Here is a 22,666-nt window from a genome sequence, read left to right on the forward strand (position 1 = left end):
GGATGAGGGTGTGGGACATGCACAGCTGCAACACAGTGACATCAGAAATGCACTGTGTAGCTACTTTTCTACAATGTGAATGTAGAACAATACAGGCCATTGTGAGCTTCCCGAAGGCTGGACCAAAGCCTGCAAACAGAGTTCAGTATTCTTTGGATGGGTGTTTTCTCCCTTCACTTTGTCATTCATGTGTGTAGGAGCCCCCCTATTCTGAAGGCTTTGTTTGATTAAAAATGGATCAAATGGAAACACTTTTGCTTTAAAATGCTGTTTATTGCCTGTTTAACTTGTGATAAATGTAACTTTGCCACATCTGTGCAAAAAAAAAACCTTTTGTCTCCATTTAGAAAATAAACTGTCAACAGTTCAACAGTGTTTTTTGGTAGAACTTACAATACAAAAATACAACTTTAAGCAGTATAACAATCAAAAATGAAAATTAGCAAGTGAGTGCTTTTCTTTATAGGACATATTCACCTGATATGTAGCCGAGAAGCTTGAAAAGGAGGTAGCATATTTCTCGAAAATGTAAACACACAAAGAAGTCTTGTTCTTCTAATAAAAGATAACACAAAACCAAAAATTACCTTCTGCATAACAATTCAAACAACGCAAATAATGAAAGTGCATTAAAGGCCTAAACAAACGAAAGCCTTTCACAATTTGAAACAAAAGTAACCTACAAGTTGTAGTAGTCCTGCTTACTATTAACATAATGAAGAACGGATGAAGTGCTGGGATTTTCATTTTGGGAGGATGGTCATTGTGACCGGTGCTGATGTGGAGCGATCATAGGCAGCATGCCAGTAGGCTGAGTTGGCTGATACAGCGGTGGCATAGACCAGGCACTAGGGGTTGATGTTGATGGGGGTGTTGCCATCCAGGGTGGTATTGTTGAGGAATGACGTTGGATCAGGAGTGCCCATTAGTTGCAGAAACATCTGGTTGGTGGCCTGCTGCTGTGCCTGCATAGACTGTAATCTTCTCTCCTCTGCCTCCTGGGTTAGCCTTTGTGCTGCTGGGTTAGTCTTTGTGCTGCTGGGTTAGTCTTTGTGCTGCTGGGTTAGTCTTTGTGCTGCTGGGTTAGCCTTTGTGCTACTGGGTTAGTCTTTGTGCTACTGGGTTAGTCTTTGTGCTACTGGGTTAGTCTTTGTGCTACTGGGTTAGTCTTTGTGCTAACATTATGGGTGTTACAAATAGCTTACCTACGCATCAGTGTCTCTTTTGCCATTTTCATGAGAAGAACGATGCTACTTATGCTATCGGGGTCCACATTGTTCCGGTGGCACAGTGTTGCACAATGGTCTGCGTCATCGCTGATGTCCGACAACACAGCAACAAAACAGCTAATTTAAATAATAATGTTTGAATTTACATACGAGTTGATTTAAATATTGAAAACAACACATCTGTATGCTACTCGCTTCTAGGCTTTGGCATTGCTCGCAGATCATTTATTTGAATTTTAAATCAAAAACATATTTTACCTGGCGGACTACCAGGGTCACCACTCTTTGAGAATGACATTGAGAACGGTGTACAACAATACATCCGTTCATTTAGAACACTGACATTTTAATTATTTTTAAGGAAATACCAACTTATTATTTATTTATTTGTAAATAAATTCAGCATATACCAGTGATCTGCAAAACCAAATAATTATTTTCTAGAAATGGAAATGTCTGAGCATGACATCGATTATGTAGATAACAAACTCTTAAATCTTCCAAAGCGACTGAACCAGTCTCTTAAACACAATGGAAGCTATTATGAGAAGACAAAAAGTGACTAGTGTCAGTTTACTAGATGTGAACAATAGTGGGACGAACCCAGCGCACCACTTAGACGTCTCACTTTAATTCACTTACACAACTCAGTAAAAGCACTCACAAAGGCACCTGACTGGATGTTTGAATCTGCACTACATTAGCATGCACATGTAACTCCATGTGAACAAAAAGAAACGGTTTTACTAATTATATTGTACAAACACAGAAAATATTGTCAAAGGAATATGACCCTTCTGTCACACACACAGGAATGCACGCGCACACACACACGCACAACCACACACACATTATTCCCTACTTGGTTTCCTCATAGCTGAGTGTATTAGATAACAAATTCCCAGAACTGGAAACCTCTGCTGCATTCTCGTTTGTGGAAAGCACCAGACAATTGGCGGTGTAACACTATTGTATTTGGTGTGTTTTCGGTGGCAGCAGGTTTAGATTTTGGCCCAGTGTTTTGGGAATATGTCTCGTCTTCTCGTCTTGCCTCTCCTTAGTCCCCACGAGACCCTGAGGGAGGTAAGATTACGAGAATGACGGTGTTTTGGAGGAGGGAGATCTTGTTAATGACTGAGAAACCTGAAAGGAGCCGCTATCACCAACAGACTCAAGTGTGAAAACTGCGACTGAAGTCTTGGCGAGCGTGTTTTCATGTGAGGGAGTATATCCTAATAACAGCCACCCTTTTATAGGGTTCATTAGGTCTTCTCTATAAAATGAATGAGCCACGCTATTTTACTGGAGAACCCAGAGTTGTACTAAAGCTTACCAAAGCATGGTGTGCATGCATGAAAGGAAAGAACAATAAAAGGAAAGAACAATAAAAGGAACACATAAGAAGTGTGTTTAATAAAACATTACAATTTATTTAATTTTTTTTTACTAAATTTGTAATACAAACAACAAACCCAAGGCTTTCATCCAGGTCAGTGCTGTTCATATCCGTGCATTAAGATTCAATTCAATTACAATCAGCTGTTTATTGGTGTCCCGCGTTCACAATGTTAAGTTTCATTTTCACTGTACAAACTTGGTAGTTTTTTAGCCCAACCATGTTGTTTTTTCCTAAACCTAAGTAAGTGGTTTTGTTGCCTGAACCTAAACAAGTGTTTGTTTGAATTCACAGCATTAAGCATGTGTTGCTTCACACATGTGTGCCACATGCATCGATTCATGAAACTCTGTGTATGCACAAAAAATAGAAATATGCATACTGTTATGCCACTGTGAATGCAACTCTCACACAACGGCAGACTCCAGCTGCTAGACTGTTGATTCAAACAACAACTCTCTTCTTCTGACGTAAAACTTTTTTCTTTTTCTCCACTTCAAAACCGGACAAAGTGACCATTTGGAACACATTCTTCAACAGGCATTCCATCATGAACAAACACAAAGCAGATGATTAAAAACAGGGCAAAGCCAGCTCCACTCAAAACGCCAAAAGCCTTCGTCCGCATTCCCTGTCAAGCCACCACACAGAGGTGAGCAACATACTCATTGCCATTGAAAATATTTACCGGCAGAATCACTGGAACTGGCAAAAAGCCTGGAATTCAGTCAGGACCAAAATAGACACTAGCTCACCTCTGTTATCACCCCCCAAAAAAACAAATCACGACAAAAGAGATAATCAATTCTAACTGGTATTTCCAAACAAACCCCAGATAGCCCAAATCAGTAAAGGAATGACCAACAGCTCAAACCCCCACAGAGACAGTCAACAACATCCCATTCCTCTGTACCAACAACTAGTTCAATGGCAAAGGGAGACGGACTGACTCAACGACCAGTATACTATTGTTCAGTAAGGAGAGAAATAAGACTCCATCACTAGTAGCATGCTTTTTGATGGTAAAATGTTTTATTTTATACCAGGGATAAATATAAAATTACACGATAAAAACAAAATAAAGAAAAATTCCCCCGGTGCCCCCGGGGGGTGGGGGGGGGGTTTGCATCTTTTTCACCCCTCATGGTGATGCCTGATCATTACAACAGGCAGGAATGAACATAGCCACCTTGGATGCAGAAAGAGCCTTTGATAGGGTAAACTGGATATTTCCCTTTATATTCATTTAGCTGACGTTTTTTTATTCAAAGTGACATACAGTATAATAAGTGCATTCTACCACGTGGATACAACCCAATCATGCCAGTACATCGACTTCACTGAAGTGCTTCAATGTTGCATTTAGAAATAACAGAAGATAGGTGTTTTCCACAGTAGCCCGTCTGATGAGGAGGTCCCGTTTGTGCAATCAATGAAATTCTTAACGTGTTTTGACCTGAATTATTTTGCAAAGCGGACGACTCTCTGCTCTGTTCGTCTCTGCAGGACACAACCTCTCGGCTGAGCGTGCCACGTGCACACACACGCACACACAGATAAAGAGCCACACAATGTTTGCCATTGGTGTGTGAATGAGTATCTAGATCAGATCCTGATGGGCAGGTTGGCTCCGTGCCATCAGTGTATGAATGTGTGTATGAATGGGTGAATGCTGCCATCAGTGTGTGAATGGGTGAATGCTGACATGTAGTGTAAAGCGCTTTGAGTGGTCGGAAGACTAGAAAGGAGATATATAAATGCAAGTCCATTTACCAAGATGTTTTCTGATAAGTTTGGCTCCACCACCCAATCACAGTGCAGACTCTGGCTCCAAACGGCATCAAAATATCAAGACGGCAGCTCATTTGTGCCTTCACTTTTGTATGTATTTTGTATATATATACAGTCTATGATCCATATGTAAAACCAAAACATTGAACCAGTCCTAATTCATACATTAAGTTAATAATTGCCAAAATATCTGACTAGATATTATGCATTTTATTCTTTGACATATAGCCTACCGACCCTACAGACTATATTATCTACAACCATCCTGACAATGCGCAGCAACAGAGCGATGTTGTTACTGCACTAAATGAGTTTATCAGTCAGCTGCCAGGTGTTAACAATACAACAACAAGCAGCAGACATTCTTCGGAGTGCAATGATGAAACAATGCTCTTTGTTGTGCTCGGTGTTTCCTTTATGTGCTGGGTTCACACAGGTGGCTCATAGTTTCTCATTGTCTCCGCCAGCAATGTGGAAAATAAAAGAGCTGCATTGTGTTGTCTTTGTGTGCTTGTGTCTAAAAGGAACAATAGACCATGAAACAGCATTACACTGAACAGTTCACAGAGTGTCTTTGCAGGGAGGAAACAGTCTCCTTCAACCTCATTAAACCCAACATGCTGCTCTCTTTTCTGCCACAGCGTGGCACCCTCACTACTCTACAACCCTCAATACTCTACAACCCTCACTACTCTACAACCCTCACTACTCTACAACCATGATCTGTTCCACACTCCACGAGGACATGGGTAACAGTGCAACAGGGCACAAGAAATGTTAAGCATGATGTAAAGTTAAGAAGAGGACATTTAAAAGATCACTCCCTTTATATGTCTGACTGAAACAATAAAGCATGTCAATAAGATCAACTAAATTATGAATTCAGCAGCATTGAAACACAGTCGGCCTATCGCTGATCAGAGAGCAGGAGGGGACTGAACAGGCTGATGCTCATCAGAGTACCGGACCGTCTTCAGAGCTGCTCCAGAATATACGGAGGGCCTTTTGATTTTCTCTCATCTTGGATTTATATTTTTTTTCAGCTATTTTTTGTGAGATTTAATACAAAAAAAATATATAAATATTTATATCGAAAGGATTGCTTTGGTTTGTTCCATAAAGGTGTGTCAGTTGTGAGTCACATAATATGCGTGGGTCTTTATAGGTTGAGTCATTCATTAATTAATGAATGACTCAACCTATAAAGATCCAATTAATTAATTAATTAATCATGAGTCATTATTGTGTGACAGGTTGAAATGATGAAGTGATGACATTTTGGACAGACATTATGTAAATACAACATACAACCGTGTTGGGTGGATCTTCAGAGTCGGTTTTATGTGCAGTGTAGCTGCAGTTCAGCTGAATCTTTGAACAGATCAGGTCCAGTTTAACGTTGTAAACCCCTGTAAATTCCAGTTTAGGATTGACTTTATTAATCCCACTGCTACAGCAGCTTAGCAAAAAAGACAAAAAGAATATTGTGCAAAAAGCTATACAATAATTATCAATACAATAACTTATCAATATACAAAGCTTAGCAATATGCAAAAATAGCAATAAGCTAAAGTTAGCAATATAAAATGAGAGGATTTACTGTACATGTACTGTATGTGTCATGCTGTGAGGTGGACAAGGAAACATGCTGAGTTGAAATACCGGCTTCTCTGACAACAATGCTTCAGCCAGTATGTTCTCAGACGTTGCTTTGACATTTCCGGAATGGAAATGTCAAAGCAACGTCTGTTTTTGTTTGGGCCGGTGTGATCCGGTCCATGGCCCATTTCAACACCCCGTTATCGCGTATGAAACGAATTGGCATGCAAACACAGCCTTCTGCTGCACATCTCAAAATGACTGCAACTTGACTGGTTGGCAGAGGCATACAGGTACGAGGCGGTAATTCTAGTTTTTATTATTATTATTATTATTATTATTATTATTATTATTTGTGCCTTGAGAGTCTTGTGCGGAATGATTGTAATTACAATCAGAAAAAGACTTTGGCTGTGATTGATTTGGTCAGCTGCTTGAAGACTGATGAAAGATGTGCTGCTGTGTCGTGGAATGTGAACAGCAATAGACTGATAAAATCTGTTTATTACTGAAAGAACAGAGCAGAAAGGAGGCAGAAGACAAATATAGATATAGAGTATTTGGATCTAAACAGATGAGTCAATCCGGGCCACATAAACAGATATGTTTCACTTTTTTTATTTAACTGTCTCAATGTGTAGACAATGGTGAGCAGAGGACCAAAGGTGTAATATCAGTAGTGTCTTCATCGCATCACTTTCTCACAGCGCTAATCTCAACACAATGCGTATCAGACCCAGCCATCTCTCTCACACACACACACACACACACACACACACAAACCAAATCCAGCTGAGAGATACTAACTAAAGTGATTGTATCCTCAACTACTGAGGTAAGAGTTGACAGAAACTCAGCTGCTGAATGTGGAGGACTACACGCATACGATCATGAATACAGGAGCTATATCTGCTACAGAAATGACATATCCTGAATCTGAACGTATTCCGACGTTCCTTTTTGTCTTTTACCTCTTCAAGCAGGAAACACGTTCTCGTCCCAACTCGTCACATACTGACGCTTTGCCAGACCCCTCGGCGTTACTTTTCTGTCGCAGTAAACACGGGGTTAATGTTGTGAATTAAGCAAAAACGCGTGCTTAGGTTCAGACAATGAAACAACTTAGTTAGGTTTAGGAAAAACACCATGGTCGGGCTTAAAAACTACGACGTTTGTACGGTGAACATGTGACTTTACGTTGTGAACACGGGACACAAACAGCGGTCTCCAGTGGTTAGACCATCCACCTCCCCTCCCGCCTGCCCTGTGTCTCTTTCACTCTTTAAACTATGTCTCCACGGCACTTTCCCTCAGTGGTTCCCGTTGCCACGGATGGGTTTACTTTGTAGTTAACGGAACGCCCAGTGCGTTTCATACCCGCACCAAACGGGTGCCTTGTGCGGCGGTATCGATGGCTGTGATAAAGTGGCGGCATTTGACGCCCTGGGAATGAGAACGGGCTGATATAGTCTAGCGCCCCATAAAAATGAAGCCAGATGTAGGGATTAGTGCCAGATGTTGTGAGGAGTGTCTTTCACCGTGGCACAGGAAGTGTGATGACAGCATTCAGAAACACACTAAAGCAAAGGCGGCACACTCCCACACACACTGCTGTTCTACTCTCACACATTCATATGCACTGTGAATATGTATCTCTACCAGTAAACAACAATAATAATATCAACATGAAACATCTGTAAGGAAGTGGTGATGATGATCGGGGGTGCACACAGTCCAAACTGGATTCCTGTCAACAGAGAGAGAGAGAGAGAGAGAGAAAGTGTTTTTAAAAACACTGTTTTTACATTTATTACATTATGCTGGTTAAATGCCCCACTTCATAAATGCAAACACATAATTATGTTAAGAAAAATATTTCATCATTATTAAAAGAGAAAAGAGTACCTTCAATAAACAAACATATTTTAAGAAGTGACCATGCCTTTCATTTTTGAGTCCCACTTCCATTCCAGTATTATACATGAAGAGAAATCGTCATTACAGTAACAGAATATTGATTCATATTTGATCAGCGCTGCCTAGTTTGACCGTTTGATCGGAGTTCGTTAGTGATTGACAGCGGCTCAGAGACGGCAGACTCCAGCTCGGCTCTGAGTGGTTGTTTTCCTCCGGTCTGTGAAATCTTGCAGATGCCATTAGGAGCACCGACAGATGACCTGTCTCATGCACTACTTTCAGGATATACTGACTGTTTTTTTTAATCAGATTTGCTCCATTTCTACCCACTGCTGCTTTAACACTTACTGTGGTCACTGTAGAATGTCAGCCAGCTTCTCCTGGTAATACTCATAGTTTTCTTTGCAGTCCTCCCACAGGTTCAGAGGTTGGTCCTCGGTCTCCACAAACGTATCCCAGGTGTAGGAGAAGTCCAGAGGCTTCATCACCCTCAGCTTACAGCCAGCAGCGTGCAGGTCCCTCATTCCGGCCTGGATCTCTGATTCCTCCCACTCAAACAGCCGAGCAGCAAAGATGCTCAGCTTGATGTTTTTCCTGGCCTTCAACACTTCAGCTATCTTTGCCGCACAAGCAGTGCATGGACTGGACGACACATACCTGAAAGGAAGGTGGCAGGATGAAGAGATACGCTTTTAATTTTCCAAAAAAAAACAATTTCACACATCTCTCATTGTATCAGTGCAGTATAAGGATAACAGATGAAGATGTGATTTCATTTATGGACATAGAACTTTTCGTTTTTGGGTACAACTGTGTTGCTAAAAGGGGCACTTCACTAAGTTAAGTACTTAAGTAACGCCACTTCCGTAGTCATTATAAGCCAAACCAGGATCTTTTCCTAAACCTAACTAAGTAATTTTGTTGCCTAATCCTAACCAAGTCGATATTTTCATAAACCTAACTAAGTAGTTTTGTAAACCTAAGGACGTTGTTTCCTGCTCCAGTTTATTTTATGTGAATGCACATTTGCACAAAACACAGAAAAAGTAACAACTCTAACAAGCAAAGGCTCTCCAAGACACAAATGCATTGACAAAAGGCAGAGGAGCTTTCCGTCTGACCGCATGGAGAAATTCTTGCTCGCTTCTGTCTTTTCCTGAGTGACTTCTATCCTCTGATCATATGATGATTTAGGCATTTGCATTTCTCATCTTTAAATGCACTATATGCATGGTATTCAAAGAGACTGTTAGCACCAATTAAACATATATTCTATTATGAGACCCTGAGTCAGCGTATATGAATGCTTTTTAAGCATTTCACATCTGGAAGTAGCTTACTTGAGGAATAAGTCTTTATTACTTTCAACTTTGACCTTGTTTTTCTGTGACTTTTCTATTTTCAGAGGTTACTTCACATTAGTTTGTATTACTCCAGTACACTGGGTGCACTGCCATCCAATAGCCAGCAGAGGGCCACAGAACAGTATGAAACTTTTTCATACTGTACATAGTTTGATTGTTCCATAGTTTGTTTAGCTCTGAATTGCAATTGATAGTGGTTTATGTATTACAACAGACCCATAGTATATTGTGGGTATATATGCATGTGGCTGCACAATGTATACTAACTATAACTAGATATTGTGTATTTTATTTATTGTTAAAATTTGACATTTGTCAGTTCACAGTTTAGATGATGTTTTGACACGAGAAGCTTGTTGTGAAAGATATTTGACCGGAGCTCAAAAACTCACGTTATGTTGATTTGTGCATTTAAGAGCATAATCTATATGAACGCCAATGACAAAATATTCCAAAACGGTCATAATAACAAGGACTGCAAATAAGTTATGTTTTAATTTTCCTCATTTTCTATGCCACATACCATCTGACAGTTTAAGAGAGGTATCTACCAGGTGACTGTGTATTTGACTTCAGGGTCGTATTGCGGCAGGCACTGTGTGAAGAAGGCCTCCTCAGCATGAGACCCGGAATGCTCATCCTCCAGATATCCCCTCAGTAGCCCGTCAGCTGTGTCCCCTGCAGCTACCAGGTAACACAGGAAGGTCTTGTTGCGGCCCGAGGAGTATTCCACGTTCTTATACTGGAACTTAAAGGCAAAAGGATCGATCCGGTCCCTGTGTAAAACAGAATAAATGAAAGAAACATTAGTAAGTTAGTTTTCATATTCTGACATGATGCAAAACCAATATGGGACTGTTTCAGTTATATCTGATATTGTCAATTAGCTTTTTAGTCATTCTCTGTGGATCTGCAGTAGGGTCAGTTATAGCTATTTCTCTGAAACACCAAGTAAAGTCAGATTTCCTTCTATTGTTCAAACGAGCTATAATTGTCATTTTAATAAAAAAAAAAGAAGATGAAATCACTGTCTATGTCCCTGTATTCCAGGGGCATTGTTTCAGCAAAAAACAAGGTATGGCAACATGACATCAAAGACCTACTATACTATTAACAAACTGATCACGTCTCAGTTCTGCTCCTGCCTGCCCATAGGCAGACACTCAAACGTGACTCACAGGTGACCAATCAGACTCGACTTTGCACAACTGCTTCAGCACTAGGGAGTGGTGTGTGTTTAATGACAACAACATAAACACATACACTGACACGGTCATTGGCTACGTCGTCAATGCATTGATGACATCGTACCGATGATTACTGTACGGACATTCCCAAATCAGAAACCCTGGGTCAACGGGGAAGTCCGTGTTAAACTTAAAGCACAGGCCGCCGCCTACAACTCAGGTGATTTGGATGAGTACAGGAAATCCAGGTATGCACTCCGGAGTGATATTAGCAGTAATAAAGAGACAATGCAGGGACAAAGTGGAGTCTAACTACCAGGTCTCCAACAACAGAAACGTGGGCTGGACTAAGAACCATTGCAGACTACAAAAGGAAAAACATCAGGTCTGAGGTAATGTCTGCATCTCTCCCAGATGAACTGAACACCTTCTATTCACAGTTTGAGACCAACTCCCCGGCTGAGGAGGACCAAAAGGCCCAGGACCCCTCCCCACTAATAATATATCATGATGCTATACTAATGATGTGCGCAGATCTTTTAAAAGGATCAACCTACTCAAAGCACCTGGACCTGATTGCATCCCTGACCGAGCTCTCCGGGTGTGTGCAGTCCATCTGGCTGATGTCTTCTGTAGAACGGTATTGAATATGTTTACCAGTATTATATTGGCCCGTGGTACACACATTCACCAGGGTGTTAATTATCTCCTCATTACTTAGGATTGCTGATACTAGATTTTGTGCTGACTCGCTCATAGTGAGACACACGTCTAGCAGCACCAACATCTGTACGGATATTGACCTAAAACACAAGACGGCAGCAGCGCCGTGATGACGTCAGATTTCATTCCATATTCTCAGTTTCATTCAATATTCTCAAATTTCACATAATAAAATATATATAATAATTTCCTAAACAGCATGCCATAATACATATATATATATATATATATATATATATATATATATTAGTACTTCTCATTATGTAACACTGAGAAGTACTAACATTTTTTTCTACATTTCATTAAGATGCTTTATCTATGTCAAGCAAGTTTCGAGCATAGCATACTGAAATGAACTGCAAACCAATGAACAGACCAATGAAAAACAAAACAAAAATAACAGCGTGACTTGCAAGAATTGGGAGATAATAATCATTAACAAATGCTGTATGCCGGTTATAGTTACTTGGCTGACCTTACGAAACCTCGTTGTGATCTTTTATATGATAGCATCTACAGCTGTGTGAGATAGAAGCACAGCACCTGTTTCTGTTAAGTGCGAGTCAAGCGAACATGAAGGAAGGTGAGACGGGTGTCAGGTTGTAATGGTGGAGGCAGCAGGCAAAGAAGAGCTAATTTTACATCGTCTTCGTGGTTGGAGACTGGAATTCCACTGCAGTATTATTAGACGGGTTTTCATATAACTCAGCTCTCATTTAAGGTTATATTGATAACATTTTTATGTAGACAAATCATTTAAAAAACACACAATACATCCACAGAGCTTTTAGAAAAGTGCAGAATAAAAGTATGGCTTTTCCTCAAAAGAAATATTATGACTGTGAATTAATCGTTATCTTAATCTCTGTGGAAGATATCTAACGTTTGAGTCCCACTTCCAACAAGGCTTGTGAGCCAATAGTATAACGACGTTGGAATCACGTGGTGTCAGCTACGTTAGCATCTTAGCATTAGTGACGGTGGCATCCAGTTACTGTTAGGCCTATACAGCAACCGGATCAAAAAGCTTGGGACAGAATCATTCCTGTACAAATGCTGTTTAAAGAATTTGCTTATAGTAATCAAGTAGTCTGCTTACAATGTTCATTTTGGGTCTTTCCATGCATGATAACATATAGAAAAACGTTTTAAACTACGTTAGACTGACGTTAGTTGAGTTTTTCTTTTGTTTTTTTTACTTTATTCCCTTGATGCTTTGCCTCGCGGACCGTCTGCTTTCTGGCTGGATACCTGTGATGTGTGTACATTGATATCACTATGGGAAAAGGAAAGTCATTTTCTCTGAATGAAAAACGAATGTGCACGAGAAACTCATTGAACTGAATGAACTCATTCATTCACAACCTTTCTGTGTCTCTCATCTCAACTGGCTCCTACTCTATCAGCTGACTATGGGTGGTTCACTCTTAGATAACCAAACAGATTCTACCACGTTCTCCCTGAGCCAATCATATCGTTGCAATCGAATTTTAAAGTTGTTCTCCTCTCTGCTGCCGTCAGTTTTCATTTCAGTGCGAACCGAGGCCACCCGCCTCCACCCCGTTACCTCCAGTCTTCATCATATTCAGTACCCAGTTCTGCTCCACATCCCTTCATTAGATCTTCAGCTATTCTCTTCACCACCACCATCAGTGTCTAGACTCCAGAGGGGGGGGGGAATATACTTAATCTCATCACTACCCCCTTTGATATACGTCACGATGGAGTCTAATCACCAAAGACTTTGCACTATTCTTCTTATCATGCACCATTCAATAAATTATAGTTCATTTGATTGTCTCTCCTGATTGGAATATTGTCTACAATAGTTGTTTGCTGCTATGCTCTGGATATTGAGCACCTTTAACGACAGCCCTCTTAAAATGTTCCCTCAATCCAACCTCGCTGCACCCAATTGTCCACCATAAAATCGAGAGCAGAACCAAAGATGTTAGCACACTTCTCTTTTTTAATTCTGAAAGCCGTATTAACATATATTTCATCAGTTAGCCCAATTGCAAAATGAAACTGTTGGCTGTTACCCAGTACACTTGCATTGCAAACTGGGTTCTGTCCACTCAGCCAAAGATGGTTTGTTATAGACAGAAAACCCCACTCTGTACAAATTTGATTTTCAAAAAGAAAAATTCAAAAAGGATTTGATTCAAAAAGACCAATAGAGGTTTGAGTTTGTCGGTCGATAAACAATCTTGCAGTACCTGATTATGTGCATCATAATCCAGCCTCGGCATATTAGAGTAACATAGCAGTTGAATCATACTGATCAACAGCTAAAGCTTTCAGATAGTAAATACCAGTGGAAATCCCTCAGTTATACTTGTACTTTTTATAATCTTAGCTAGTAATAGGTAATGTAATGTTTGCTCAGCAGCTGTCAACAAACAAACAGACACATTAACAAACAACAAAACAAACAAACATTCCGGCATGTTAGTCCAGCATCATCTAACAGCACAGCACACCAGCATCATCCAAACGTATAAACATCGTCCAGACATAATCGCACACGTAATGCACCCACAAATAATGCTCCAGGATACATCCCACAATGAAAATATAACAAATAAACAGTAACAGATACAATCACAGATTGATCACAGATCCCATTTAAACATTAAACGGGTTACAAGTCTTTGAAAAATTAAGCTATGATTCAGCTTTTTGATATCTTTTACAGTTTTTGAATTATCACAGTTAAAGTTTTATGCTTTTTTCAGACTTTTTTTCTGAGTTTATAAAGGGTGTGTATTGCGCAGCTTTACAGTGATGACATCACTCACACTCTCCCTCACTCCGCATTTTTTCTTTTTTCAAAATGATAATTTTTATTCAGATAATTTTGTCTTCTTTCAGATGAAGTGCTCATTTCAGCAATAGGTCTTACAGTTTTGGATTTATCTCCTTCAAAGCACCAAGAGATCCCTTCCTCTCTCTCATCTGCTGCAATGTTAATTCACCTCTGAAAGTCTGGAACAAAAACTCAACTGTGGAGACTTTTTAAACTGCCAGTTCTCACACATTTTTAACTTTATCCACACAAACGACACGTCTACATCTTCATCAAAGTCTTGAGGTGCTCAAACTGAAGAGATTTAAGGTACAAAACTTATAGTTTTTAACTGAGGGAGTCTTTTTCAGGTAGTACCCTCTCTGTGTTTTCACCAGTCATTCCCAACCATGACTCAGCACTTTCAGACACAAAAAGGTGTCTCTGATTGGCTGATTAGAGCTCCATCAGTCTCTGATTGGCTGATTAGAACTCCACCAGTCTCTGATTGGCTGATTAGAGCTCCATCAGATTAGAGCTCCATCAGTCGTGTCCTGTCTCTGATTGGTGCATTGCTCTTTAGCTCTTTTTAACTGTACAAGTTTAAATTATATTTAAGCCTTTACAGTTACTGTCTGCCTGATCAGTCTCTGCCTCTCTGATATAAAAGTACCTCTGTCTCTCTGTCTCTCTCACACACACACACAAGCCCCAGAATATCTTATTTTAATATTGTATCTTAACAGGGAACTCAGGACAAGTTTTTTTTCAAAATAAAATCTATTGGGTAACTCTATCTACTATATTCTGTCTAACGACTCACAGATTTAAAGGTTCTAGCTACTGCTACTACTACTACTGCGCTACTACTATTAATACCATAACTGCTGCTGCTACTAATACTACTAATACTACTACTACTACTATTGCTACTACTATGGCTACTACTACTGCTACTACTGCTATTGCTACTACTACTACGATTACTACTGCTATTGCTACTACTACTACTACTACTGCTGTTACTGCTACTACTTCTGCTACTACTACTACTACTACTACTGTTACTGCTACTACTACTGCTACTACTACTACTACTACTACTACTGTTACTGCTACTACTACTGCTCCTGTTCCTACTGTCTCTACTACTACTACTGCTACTTTCCACCCAAATACCACTTTCAGTCTAACGACTTATAGTTTTTAAAGGTTCATTCAGTGAAAATACTATTTCTGTCCAAGCACTTATAGTTTTTGAAGGTTTGTTCCACCCAAATACAAGTAGTATTTGGGTGTACTTATTCTAAAAGTTTATTCTACCCAAATACTACTTTCTGTCTGACGACTTAAAGTTTTAGAGGATTGTTCCACCCCAAAACAGTTTTCTGTCTAACGAGTTAATTACACCTTTAACAGCATTACAGTTTAGCTACCTGCTTTTCCATCAATGTCTTTCAGCTCTTACCTTTTTTTTGGGGTCACGCAGTTCCGCTTTCAACTCTGCCAGTTTTACAATTCAGTTCTGTATTTTCAGCAATGCTTTGCAATTAATTTCAGCTGTCAGCATTCCCACGCATTTTCAGCAGGAGATGCATTTCATAGTTCTCCATGAAGTTTGCTGGTAGTGATATAACGTTAACGTTGAGGTAGCCCCAGTGTGTTTTATGGAGTGAGGACTCTGTTTAAAAAATTGCAATTTAATGCTAACGTTACATTGCTTGTCATTGTCACTACTATGCTTAGATTTTTATTAAATACTTAATGAAGGTAATAAAATAATAACACAGAAGGTCAGTAGTCTACACCTAAACAGCAACAACTTCATTAGACTACTCCGACCTTGTCAAGAACAGCACATCACAACTTCACTGCTTCAGTTCCACCCTTCACAATAAACTCCCCGGACACAAACCCTGGAACAACGCTGACCAGAGGGAACTGAAGTCTTCAGAGTCTTCACTAAGAGGCAACTCAATAAAAACACTTACACTTGTTTCTTTGTTACTATTAGCTATTAGCTGAGCTAGGCTGCTGTGCTACACAGCGGCGGTCAATGAAAGACTGCAGACAGAGCAGATTGAAATATTGCTTTTCTACATGTTTAACCGTTTCATCGTGTTTATGCTTGTTGATCTGGTGTATTGATAAAGTCTTGGCTTTAAACTTGCAAAGGTTTTATTCGACTCATCTACCCAAAGATTTGTAACTAGATTCCACTCATTGACAAAACAGCTTTTCCTTTTTTCCTCCTTTATTTTTGTAGGTTCAGTTGATAGTTCAGTGAAATTGCTCCGTCAATCATTTAGGAATTAGTATTAGCCATTTAGCCATTAGGTGGAAAATCTTTGAAATAGAAAAAAACAAAAACAGAAAAGAAAATACCTACACACTATTACAAAATTTGTGTAAATATAAGCAAAAATATGTTTTTGAAACATTGCAAAATACATTAAACCTTATTTCTCTTAATATACAATCCCATGTTAAATGTCCCATGTTAACTGCAAATAAGCAAATGCCTCCTGTTGCCATAGCCCTTGCCTCAACATAAGGAAATATGTATATGTATCTTATTTAATTATTATTTTTGATTTATTTATTTAAACACAAAACATTTTATAATTATACTTAAGATATTATTAAATCATGCAGTAATTTCACACAACATTATATGATAAGCCCATATAAGCTATAAGCTTAACCGCCTAACTACTATTTATAGTTTTATTAATGATTTCTCACCACGCTGTGACTGAACGTGAACCAGGATATACTTGAGCACTGAACAAACAATCAACAAGCCTGTTACAGGGCTACAGGGCGCAGCACCTACAAAATAGAACTACGTCAACGTCAAAGACTCATTCTTTCAGCCATCCATCTCCCAAAATGTGACTTTCTGCAGAATGAGGAAAGCACTAAGTAGTGTCAGTGGACTCTGGGAATCCTCAGGCAGTAAAAAGAACTCTACAGGCATACAGGCATACTATTATTGCATCCATCAGTTATACTTTGGTTCTCTCAACAAATTAGAGATGGAGGAAGATGCAAACCCTTTCATCAATCTACAACCAGTCACCATGACACCATGACAGTTCATGGTTGTATGACCTTACAGCCACTGCCAACAGCTCTTTTCAGTGGAGGAGTGTGGATGGAGGTCTGCCCAAAAAGTCACTAGATTTGTCACTAGGCACTTTCTTTTCTTCAATGTTGTCAAAGAGACACTAAGCTGGCCACACTGACAAGCAGAGGCTCACCTCTGAGAAGACACAAAGTCAGAACCACTGTCGCCAACTCCTGTCCAATGAAAGCAGCTATAGCTCCAAAAGCCGCTAAAAGTCGTACGCTCATTTGCATATTGGTGACATCATCGAATAATCATTTGCATAAAGCTTCATGGTTATGTCAGTTGCAGCAAAGGAAAGGTTACCTAAAGCCATATAAAAATGTAGATAGAGAAATCTTTAACCAAATAATCAAACTCACTACAGGGACATTTACTGTATGTTTGAGGAGAAAAAGTAAAAATCTACAAAGGGAAGGAGAAAGTGGACAAATATGCTGCTTTATGCAAATGTATGTATATATGTATTATTGTAAATCAATGAACAACACAAAACAATGACAGATATTGTCCAGAAACCCTAAAAAAATACTGCATTTAGCATAAAAAATATGCTCAAATCAAACTGCAGCCCGACAGGCAACAACAGCTGTCAGTGTATCAGTGTGCTGACTGCATGTGATTATCATAAAGTGGGCATGTCTGTAAAGGGGAGACTCGTGGGTACCCATAGAAACCATTTACATTCACATATCTGGAGGTCAGAGGTCAAGGGACCCCTTTGAAAATGAACATGCCAGTTTTTCCTCGCCAGAATTTAGCCAAGTTTAGAGCGTCATTTAGCCTCCTTCATGACAAGCTGGTATAAGTATACTGTAATAGTACAACCTCTGAAAGATTGCGTTAATGCGTTAAAGAAATTAGTGGCATTAAAACTATTTATCGCGTTATATTTACTGATGGTCTGAATAAGTTTCTAAATTTGTTGCTTTTTAGAAGTAAAGTCAAGCGAGAGAAAGTCGCCAAGTCGGCAACACTCACCAGAACAATCCTGAACAAACAGAGCTTTCATCCAGCAGACCGCTGTTCGTGTCCCGTGCGTTACGTTTCAGTTTACAATCAGCTGTTCGTGTCCCGTGTTCACAATGTCAAGTCACATTTGCCCTGTAAAAACAAAGTCATTTTAAGCCCAACGGTGTTTCTTCCTTAACCTAACTGTAGTGGTTTTGTTGGATAAACCTCAGCGAGTGTTTTTGTTTAATTCACAACATGAAGCACGTGTTTACTGCAACCCAGAAAGTAAGGAGGGGTCAGTCAAAGCGTCAGTATGTGACGAGTTGAATGTAGGCCATCCTCCAGCGACACAGGGACTGAAAACAAAGACTGTAAATCCATATCCTGTCAAATGTCATATCCCCCCCATGCTTTCTGCATTCTGAGAACAGAGTGACAACCAATGCAGCCAAAAACTGCAAAAATATGACCGGAAAACAGGAATTTTCCATTTTAAGCAGAGGGGAAAACATAGGACTCAATCACTATGGTAAAAACAGCACTAAAAAACAGCACTAAACAACATAAAGGTTGTAAATTCAAACCCATAGTGAACCAGGAGTTTTTTATCAACACCTAATGAAGCTACTTTTCTTAGTCAAAGTGTTCAAGTGAAGAGAAGCTGAGTGACGACTAATAGCAGTATAGTTTACTGTGGGCAGTGTTGGATCAGATTACTTTAAAATGTAGTCAGTTACTGCAATGATTACCTCCACCAAGGCCGAAGGCCTAGGAAGGAGGTTATGTTTTCAAAGCGTTGGTTTGTTTGTTTGTTGGTTTGTCCGTTTGGAGGATTACTCCAAAAGTCCGAGATGGATTTGAATGAAATTCAAGGGAGGGGTGGGGTGTGGCACAATGAACAATCCATTCGATTTTGGTGGCGACCCGGATCACGATCCGGCTTCGGGAATCTTTTTTCATAACTCCGCTCAGCCTGTTCATTAACACCACAGGCTTTAACTGATGGCGCGTTCATGACACGTACAGCTTGTACACATACCGCTCATCTCAACATAAACAAAAACACATGTGGATGATGGCGCAAGCTGAACGGCGAGCGAGGGGGCGAGGGTCGGGGGGGCAGCGACGTACATGAAACCAGCCTTGGCGGAGGTCTGCGCTCTCCGAGTGCACTTCTAGTTGTAATAAGTAACGTAAATGAATACTTTTGCATTACTTTTTAAATCAAACATTGAAAATATTGCACCTTATACAAAAAAAACGGACGCAGCCACAAAAATTGGAGTTCCACAAATGTTCCTTTTTTTCTCTTTAAACATGTCAGAACATTTTCGATGCAAATAAAATGCATTTTTTATATTCAGCAGTTGGTCAAATCAAATTCATGCAGGTTAAAAAACTTATATTTTAAAGACGCAATCAAATGTTTCCACCTTGGGCATGAAAAGGTTAAGATTCACTCTTAAATGTCAGATAGTTCACTCAAATCAACATTAAGTGGTTGTCATTGTGGATCCTCATGTACAGACCACAGGCATCCTCAGCCAGAGACTAACTCAGTAAATAAAGCCACTGCAGAAAGAGAAGGAGCTCACTGAGCCGTGCACATCCTTAGCTCTGTCTACTCAGCTGTATCACCAACCACACTTGGTGAGATGGACCTACCCTTGGATGATTTCGAATGGAGGTAGTTCCATCGGCTCAATCTGAAACTCTTCATTGTCACCGTTAGCTACTGCCCCTTCGGCTGGCGGGGCATCTCCGTTATCCACCGGCCGCTCTCCTTGCTCCGCTTCGTTCTTCACTTCATTCTTAACTTCCTTCTTAACTTCCTTCTTCAATTCCTTCTTCACTTCCTTCTTCACTTCATTCTTCACTTCCTTTACATCCTTGCTTGTTTCAGCGGTCACTTTTTCTTTTTTCTCTTTTCTTTTCACTGGTGTACGACTTTTGTCAGCCATGGTTAAAGAATGACTGTCTAGAGAAATCTGTTGGTTCAGAAAGTCTGTGCAGAAGGTAAAAAAAAACAAGATTTAGATAAAGACAGGAGGTGAGGACGCAAAGACCTGAAACAAAAACAAAATGACTCAACAGAAGACAAGCAGAAAGGAAGGGACACCAAGTGAGGGGGGAGGAGTGGAATTGGAGAGAGGGCAGGGAAACCAGAGGAAGAAAGAAGTGCAAGGAGCAAACTAAAGAGAGAGAGAGAGAGATGCTGGGATTAGAACATACAGTTCATAGGTTGGTACATAAATCAGGCCGATATGAAGGATCATCACTTAGTCACTTATCTGATAGATGTCTCAGCGGGAAAATCTATCTACTGTGGTGAGGAAAACTCACTCAGATATAATAAACCTACAAAAAAAACCTACAAAGCTTTTAGTTGCGGCTATATCCAACCAAATATAAGATTTAAAAATGCTGTAGCTTATTAAAACTCAGCATAAAATATTGTCTATAAACAGCTTCAATCTAAAAATATCAGTATTGCGTTAGCCTTTAAAGGCTCATATGGGTCAAACCATGTTAGATCCACACAGGCAGCTGCAGCTCACAGACGGAGCAGGTCTATTTAAAGACCCTGGGGGGGGGGGACTGAGATTGCAGCTAATGTTGTTTACTGATACATAAGACACTTTTACACAATATTAACCTAAAGTAACTGCCTCTCAATAACCCTCTGTTGTTTGTGTCCCACAATGGGTTCTCTGGTTCCCCACGAGTCTCCCCTTTACAGACATGCCCACTTTATGATAATCACATGCAGTTTGGGGCAAGTCATAGTCAAGTCAGCACACTGACACACTGACAGCTGTTGTTGCCTGTTGGGTTGCAGTTTGCCAGGTTATGATATGAGCATATTTTTTTATGCTAAATGCAGTACGTAAGAGTATTAAATACTTGACAAATCTCCCTTCAAGGTACATTTTGAACAGATAAAAAAAAAGTGCGATTAATTTGCGATTAATCACGATTAACTATGGAGGACAATAATCGTGATGAAATATTTTAATCGATTGACAGCCCTAACTTAAATGAATAGTGGGATTTTATTCTTTCCTTTCCTTTGGTAAAGGATGGTCCAGTGTATTCTCTGCTAAAGGACATAAGAAAGCAAGCTTTCCTTAGCATTTAGAGAATTCAAACTTATCATGGCTTCCTCTTTGATACTTCTGGGTCGTCTCACTCAGTTAGGAACCTTCCTAAGCAAAAAAAGACTATTGGACCGCAGAACAGGTCTCAGGGGTGCCACTATTCTTTTTGCACGAGCATTGTGACTCTTTCTGTAACAGTCCTGTCGTGTCGACATGAAGCCGTAACTAACATTTACGTAATGAACCCTTTTTTCTGACAGAAAGCCGTCACTTTAACAGATAGGTGAAGCCATAAATGTTATGTATTCAGTGTCTGATAGGGGCTTTAATGCATGTGTTGTAGGATGATATCGGTACACAGAAGCAGAATGAAAAGAGTTTGACATTGCTTGCAGCCAAAGAAAGATAAGAAGGAGAAAGGAGGGGCCCCTCCTCTACAGCAGTACACTCCTGCTGAGGAGTGCTCTGCAACAATGAGGGTCTCCCCTTAAAGGGTATTTTTCAACCTGGACCCTATTTCCCCATGTTTTTGTGTCTGACTCATATGGACAACAATTTCTGGAAATGGTCCAGTATTGAGGAAAAGCGCTAAACGGCTGCTTACTGGCTGCAATCTGATCCTGTTGGGGCAAGCTGGCATCGTAATTTACGTCCACTAAAAGTGCTTGTTTTGCCATGACAGGCTCTGATTGTTATAAGTGTCTGACATTATGGAAGTTGAGAGGCAGTGGCTTGAGGCTAATATTGTGTAAATGTGTCTTATGTATCAGTAAACAACATTAGCTGCAATCTCAGTCTGTCAAGGAGAAGTCTCGTAAAACTGAACCTGCTACAGCCTCTGAAAGACAGTAAAGTCGGTCGGCATCGAGGGTCTCAGAAGGTTAAAGATGGTTTTGGAGCTAATTGTACTTACTTTATATATCCTAGAGCCGACCTCCAATGTTTGCAACCCGGTCTCACAGGAGGGCGTATAGTCTAATTAGCAGGACATTAAACGGACATTCTGTGTGTCATAGGTACGCCTTCTGGATATTTCGCGTGTCATTTGTACACTGCGCAAACGTCCACAGTTTAGGCAACAAAACCACTCAGTTAGGTTAATGAAAAACATCATGGTTGGGCTTAAAATATGTATTTAAACCAAGTAAAATACGCACGGAAACAACGTAATACAACTACGAAAAACACTTCACAAACGCCACTAAAAAAAAGTGCATAAAAGTGCAAGTCCATAAAAGAACAGGAACAGAAGAAGATCCAAAAACGGTGGGAACCAGGACTGAACACTAGACACAAGGAACTTAAGCAGGTACACTGGAATCATGGAATGATGATGGACGAACCAACAAAGAACAAAGGAAGTGAGGTGGTATAAATAGTGACTGACTATCTGGGGAAGTGACAACAGGTGAGGTGAGTGCAGAACTAATTTGGGACAGGTGAAACTGATCAGGGCGGGACAGACAATCTCAAAGGCGGGAAAACTCAAA

The 22,666-nt window shown here is 40.0% G+C and overlaps 1 protein-coding gene across 1 annotated transcript; it reads right to left on the minus strand.

Moving 5' to 3' along the window:
- Positions 1 to 6,501: 6,501 nt before the first annotated feature.
- On the minus strand, positions 6,502 to 20,232 carry apobec2a (apolipoprotein B mRNA editing enzyme, catalytic polypeptide-like 2a). Its single transcript, XM_037779461.1, has 4 exons — positions 19,744 to 20,232; positions 9,848 to 10,072; positions 8,281 to 8,589; positions 6,502 to 7,762 (listed from the first exon to the last, which is right to left on the minus strand). The coding sequence occupies exons 1-3, from the start codon at positions 20,037 to 20,039 to the stop codon at positions 8,286 to 8,288; spliced, it is 825 nt and encodes a 274-aa protein (XP_037635389.1). The 5' UTR covers positions 20,040 to 20,232; the 3' UTR covers positions 6,502 to 7,762; positions 8,281 to 8,285.
- Positions 20,233 to 22,666: the final 2,434 nt, after the last annotated feature.

The sequence above is a fragment of the Sebastes umbrosus genome, chromosome 1, assembly GCF_015220745.1.
Source record: "Sebastes umbrosus isolate fSebUmb1 chromosome 1, fSebUmb1.pri, whole genome shotgun sequence".
Lineage (NCBI taxonomy): Eukaryota > Metazoa > Chordata > Actinopteri > Perciformes > Sebastidae > Sebastes > Sebastes umbrosus.

Excerpts from the sequence above, each read along its gene's own strand:
- apobec2a (XM_037779461.1), bottom strand. The coding sequence starts at position 20,039 with ATGGCTGACAAAAGTCGTACACCAGTGAAAAGAAAAGAGAAAAAAGAA. Across the intron at positions 10,073-19,743 it reads CCATTCGAAATCATCCAAGG|GGACCGGATCGATCCTTTTG; the intron begins GTAGGTCCATCT and ends TGTTTTACACAG. Across the intron at positions 8,590-9,847 it reads GTCAAATACACAGTCACCTG|GTATGTGTCGTCCAGTCCAT; the intron begins GTAGATACCTCT and ends CCTTCCTTTCAG.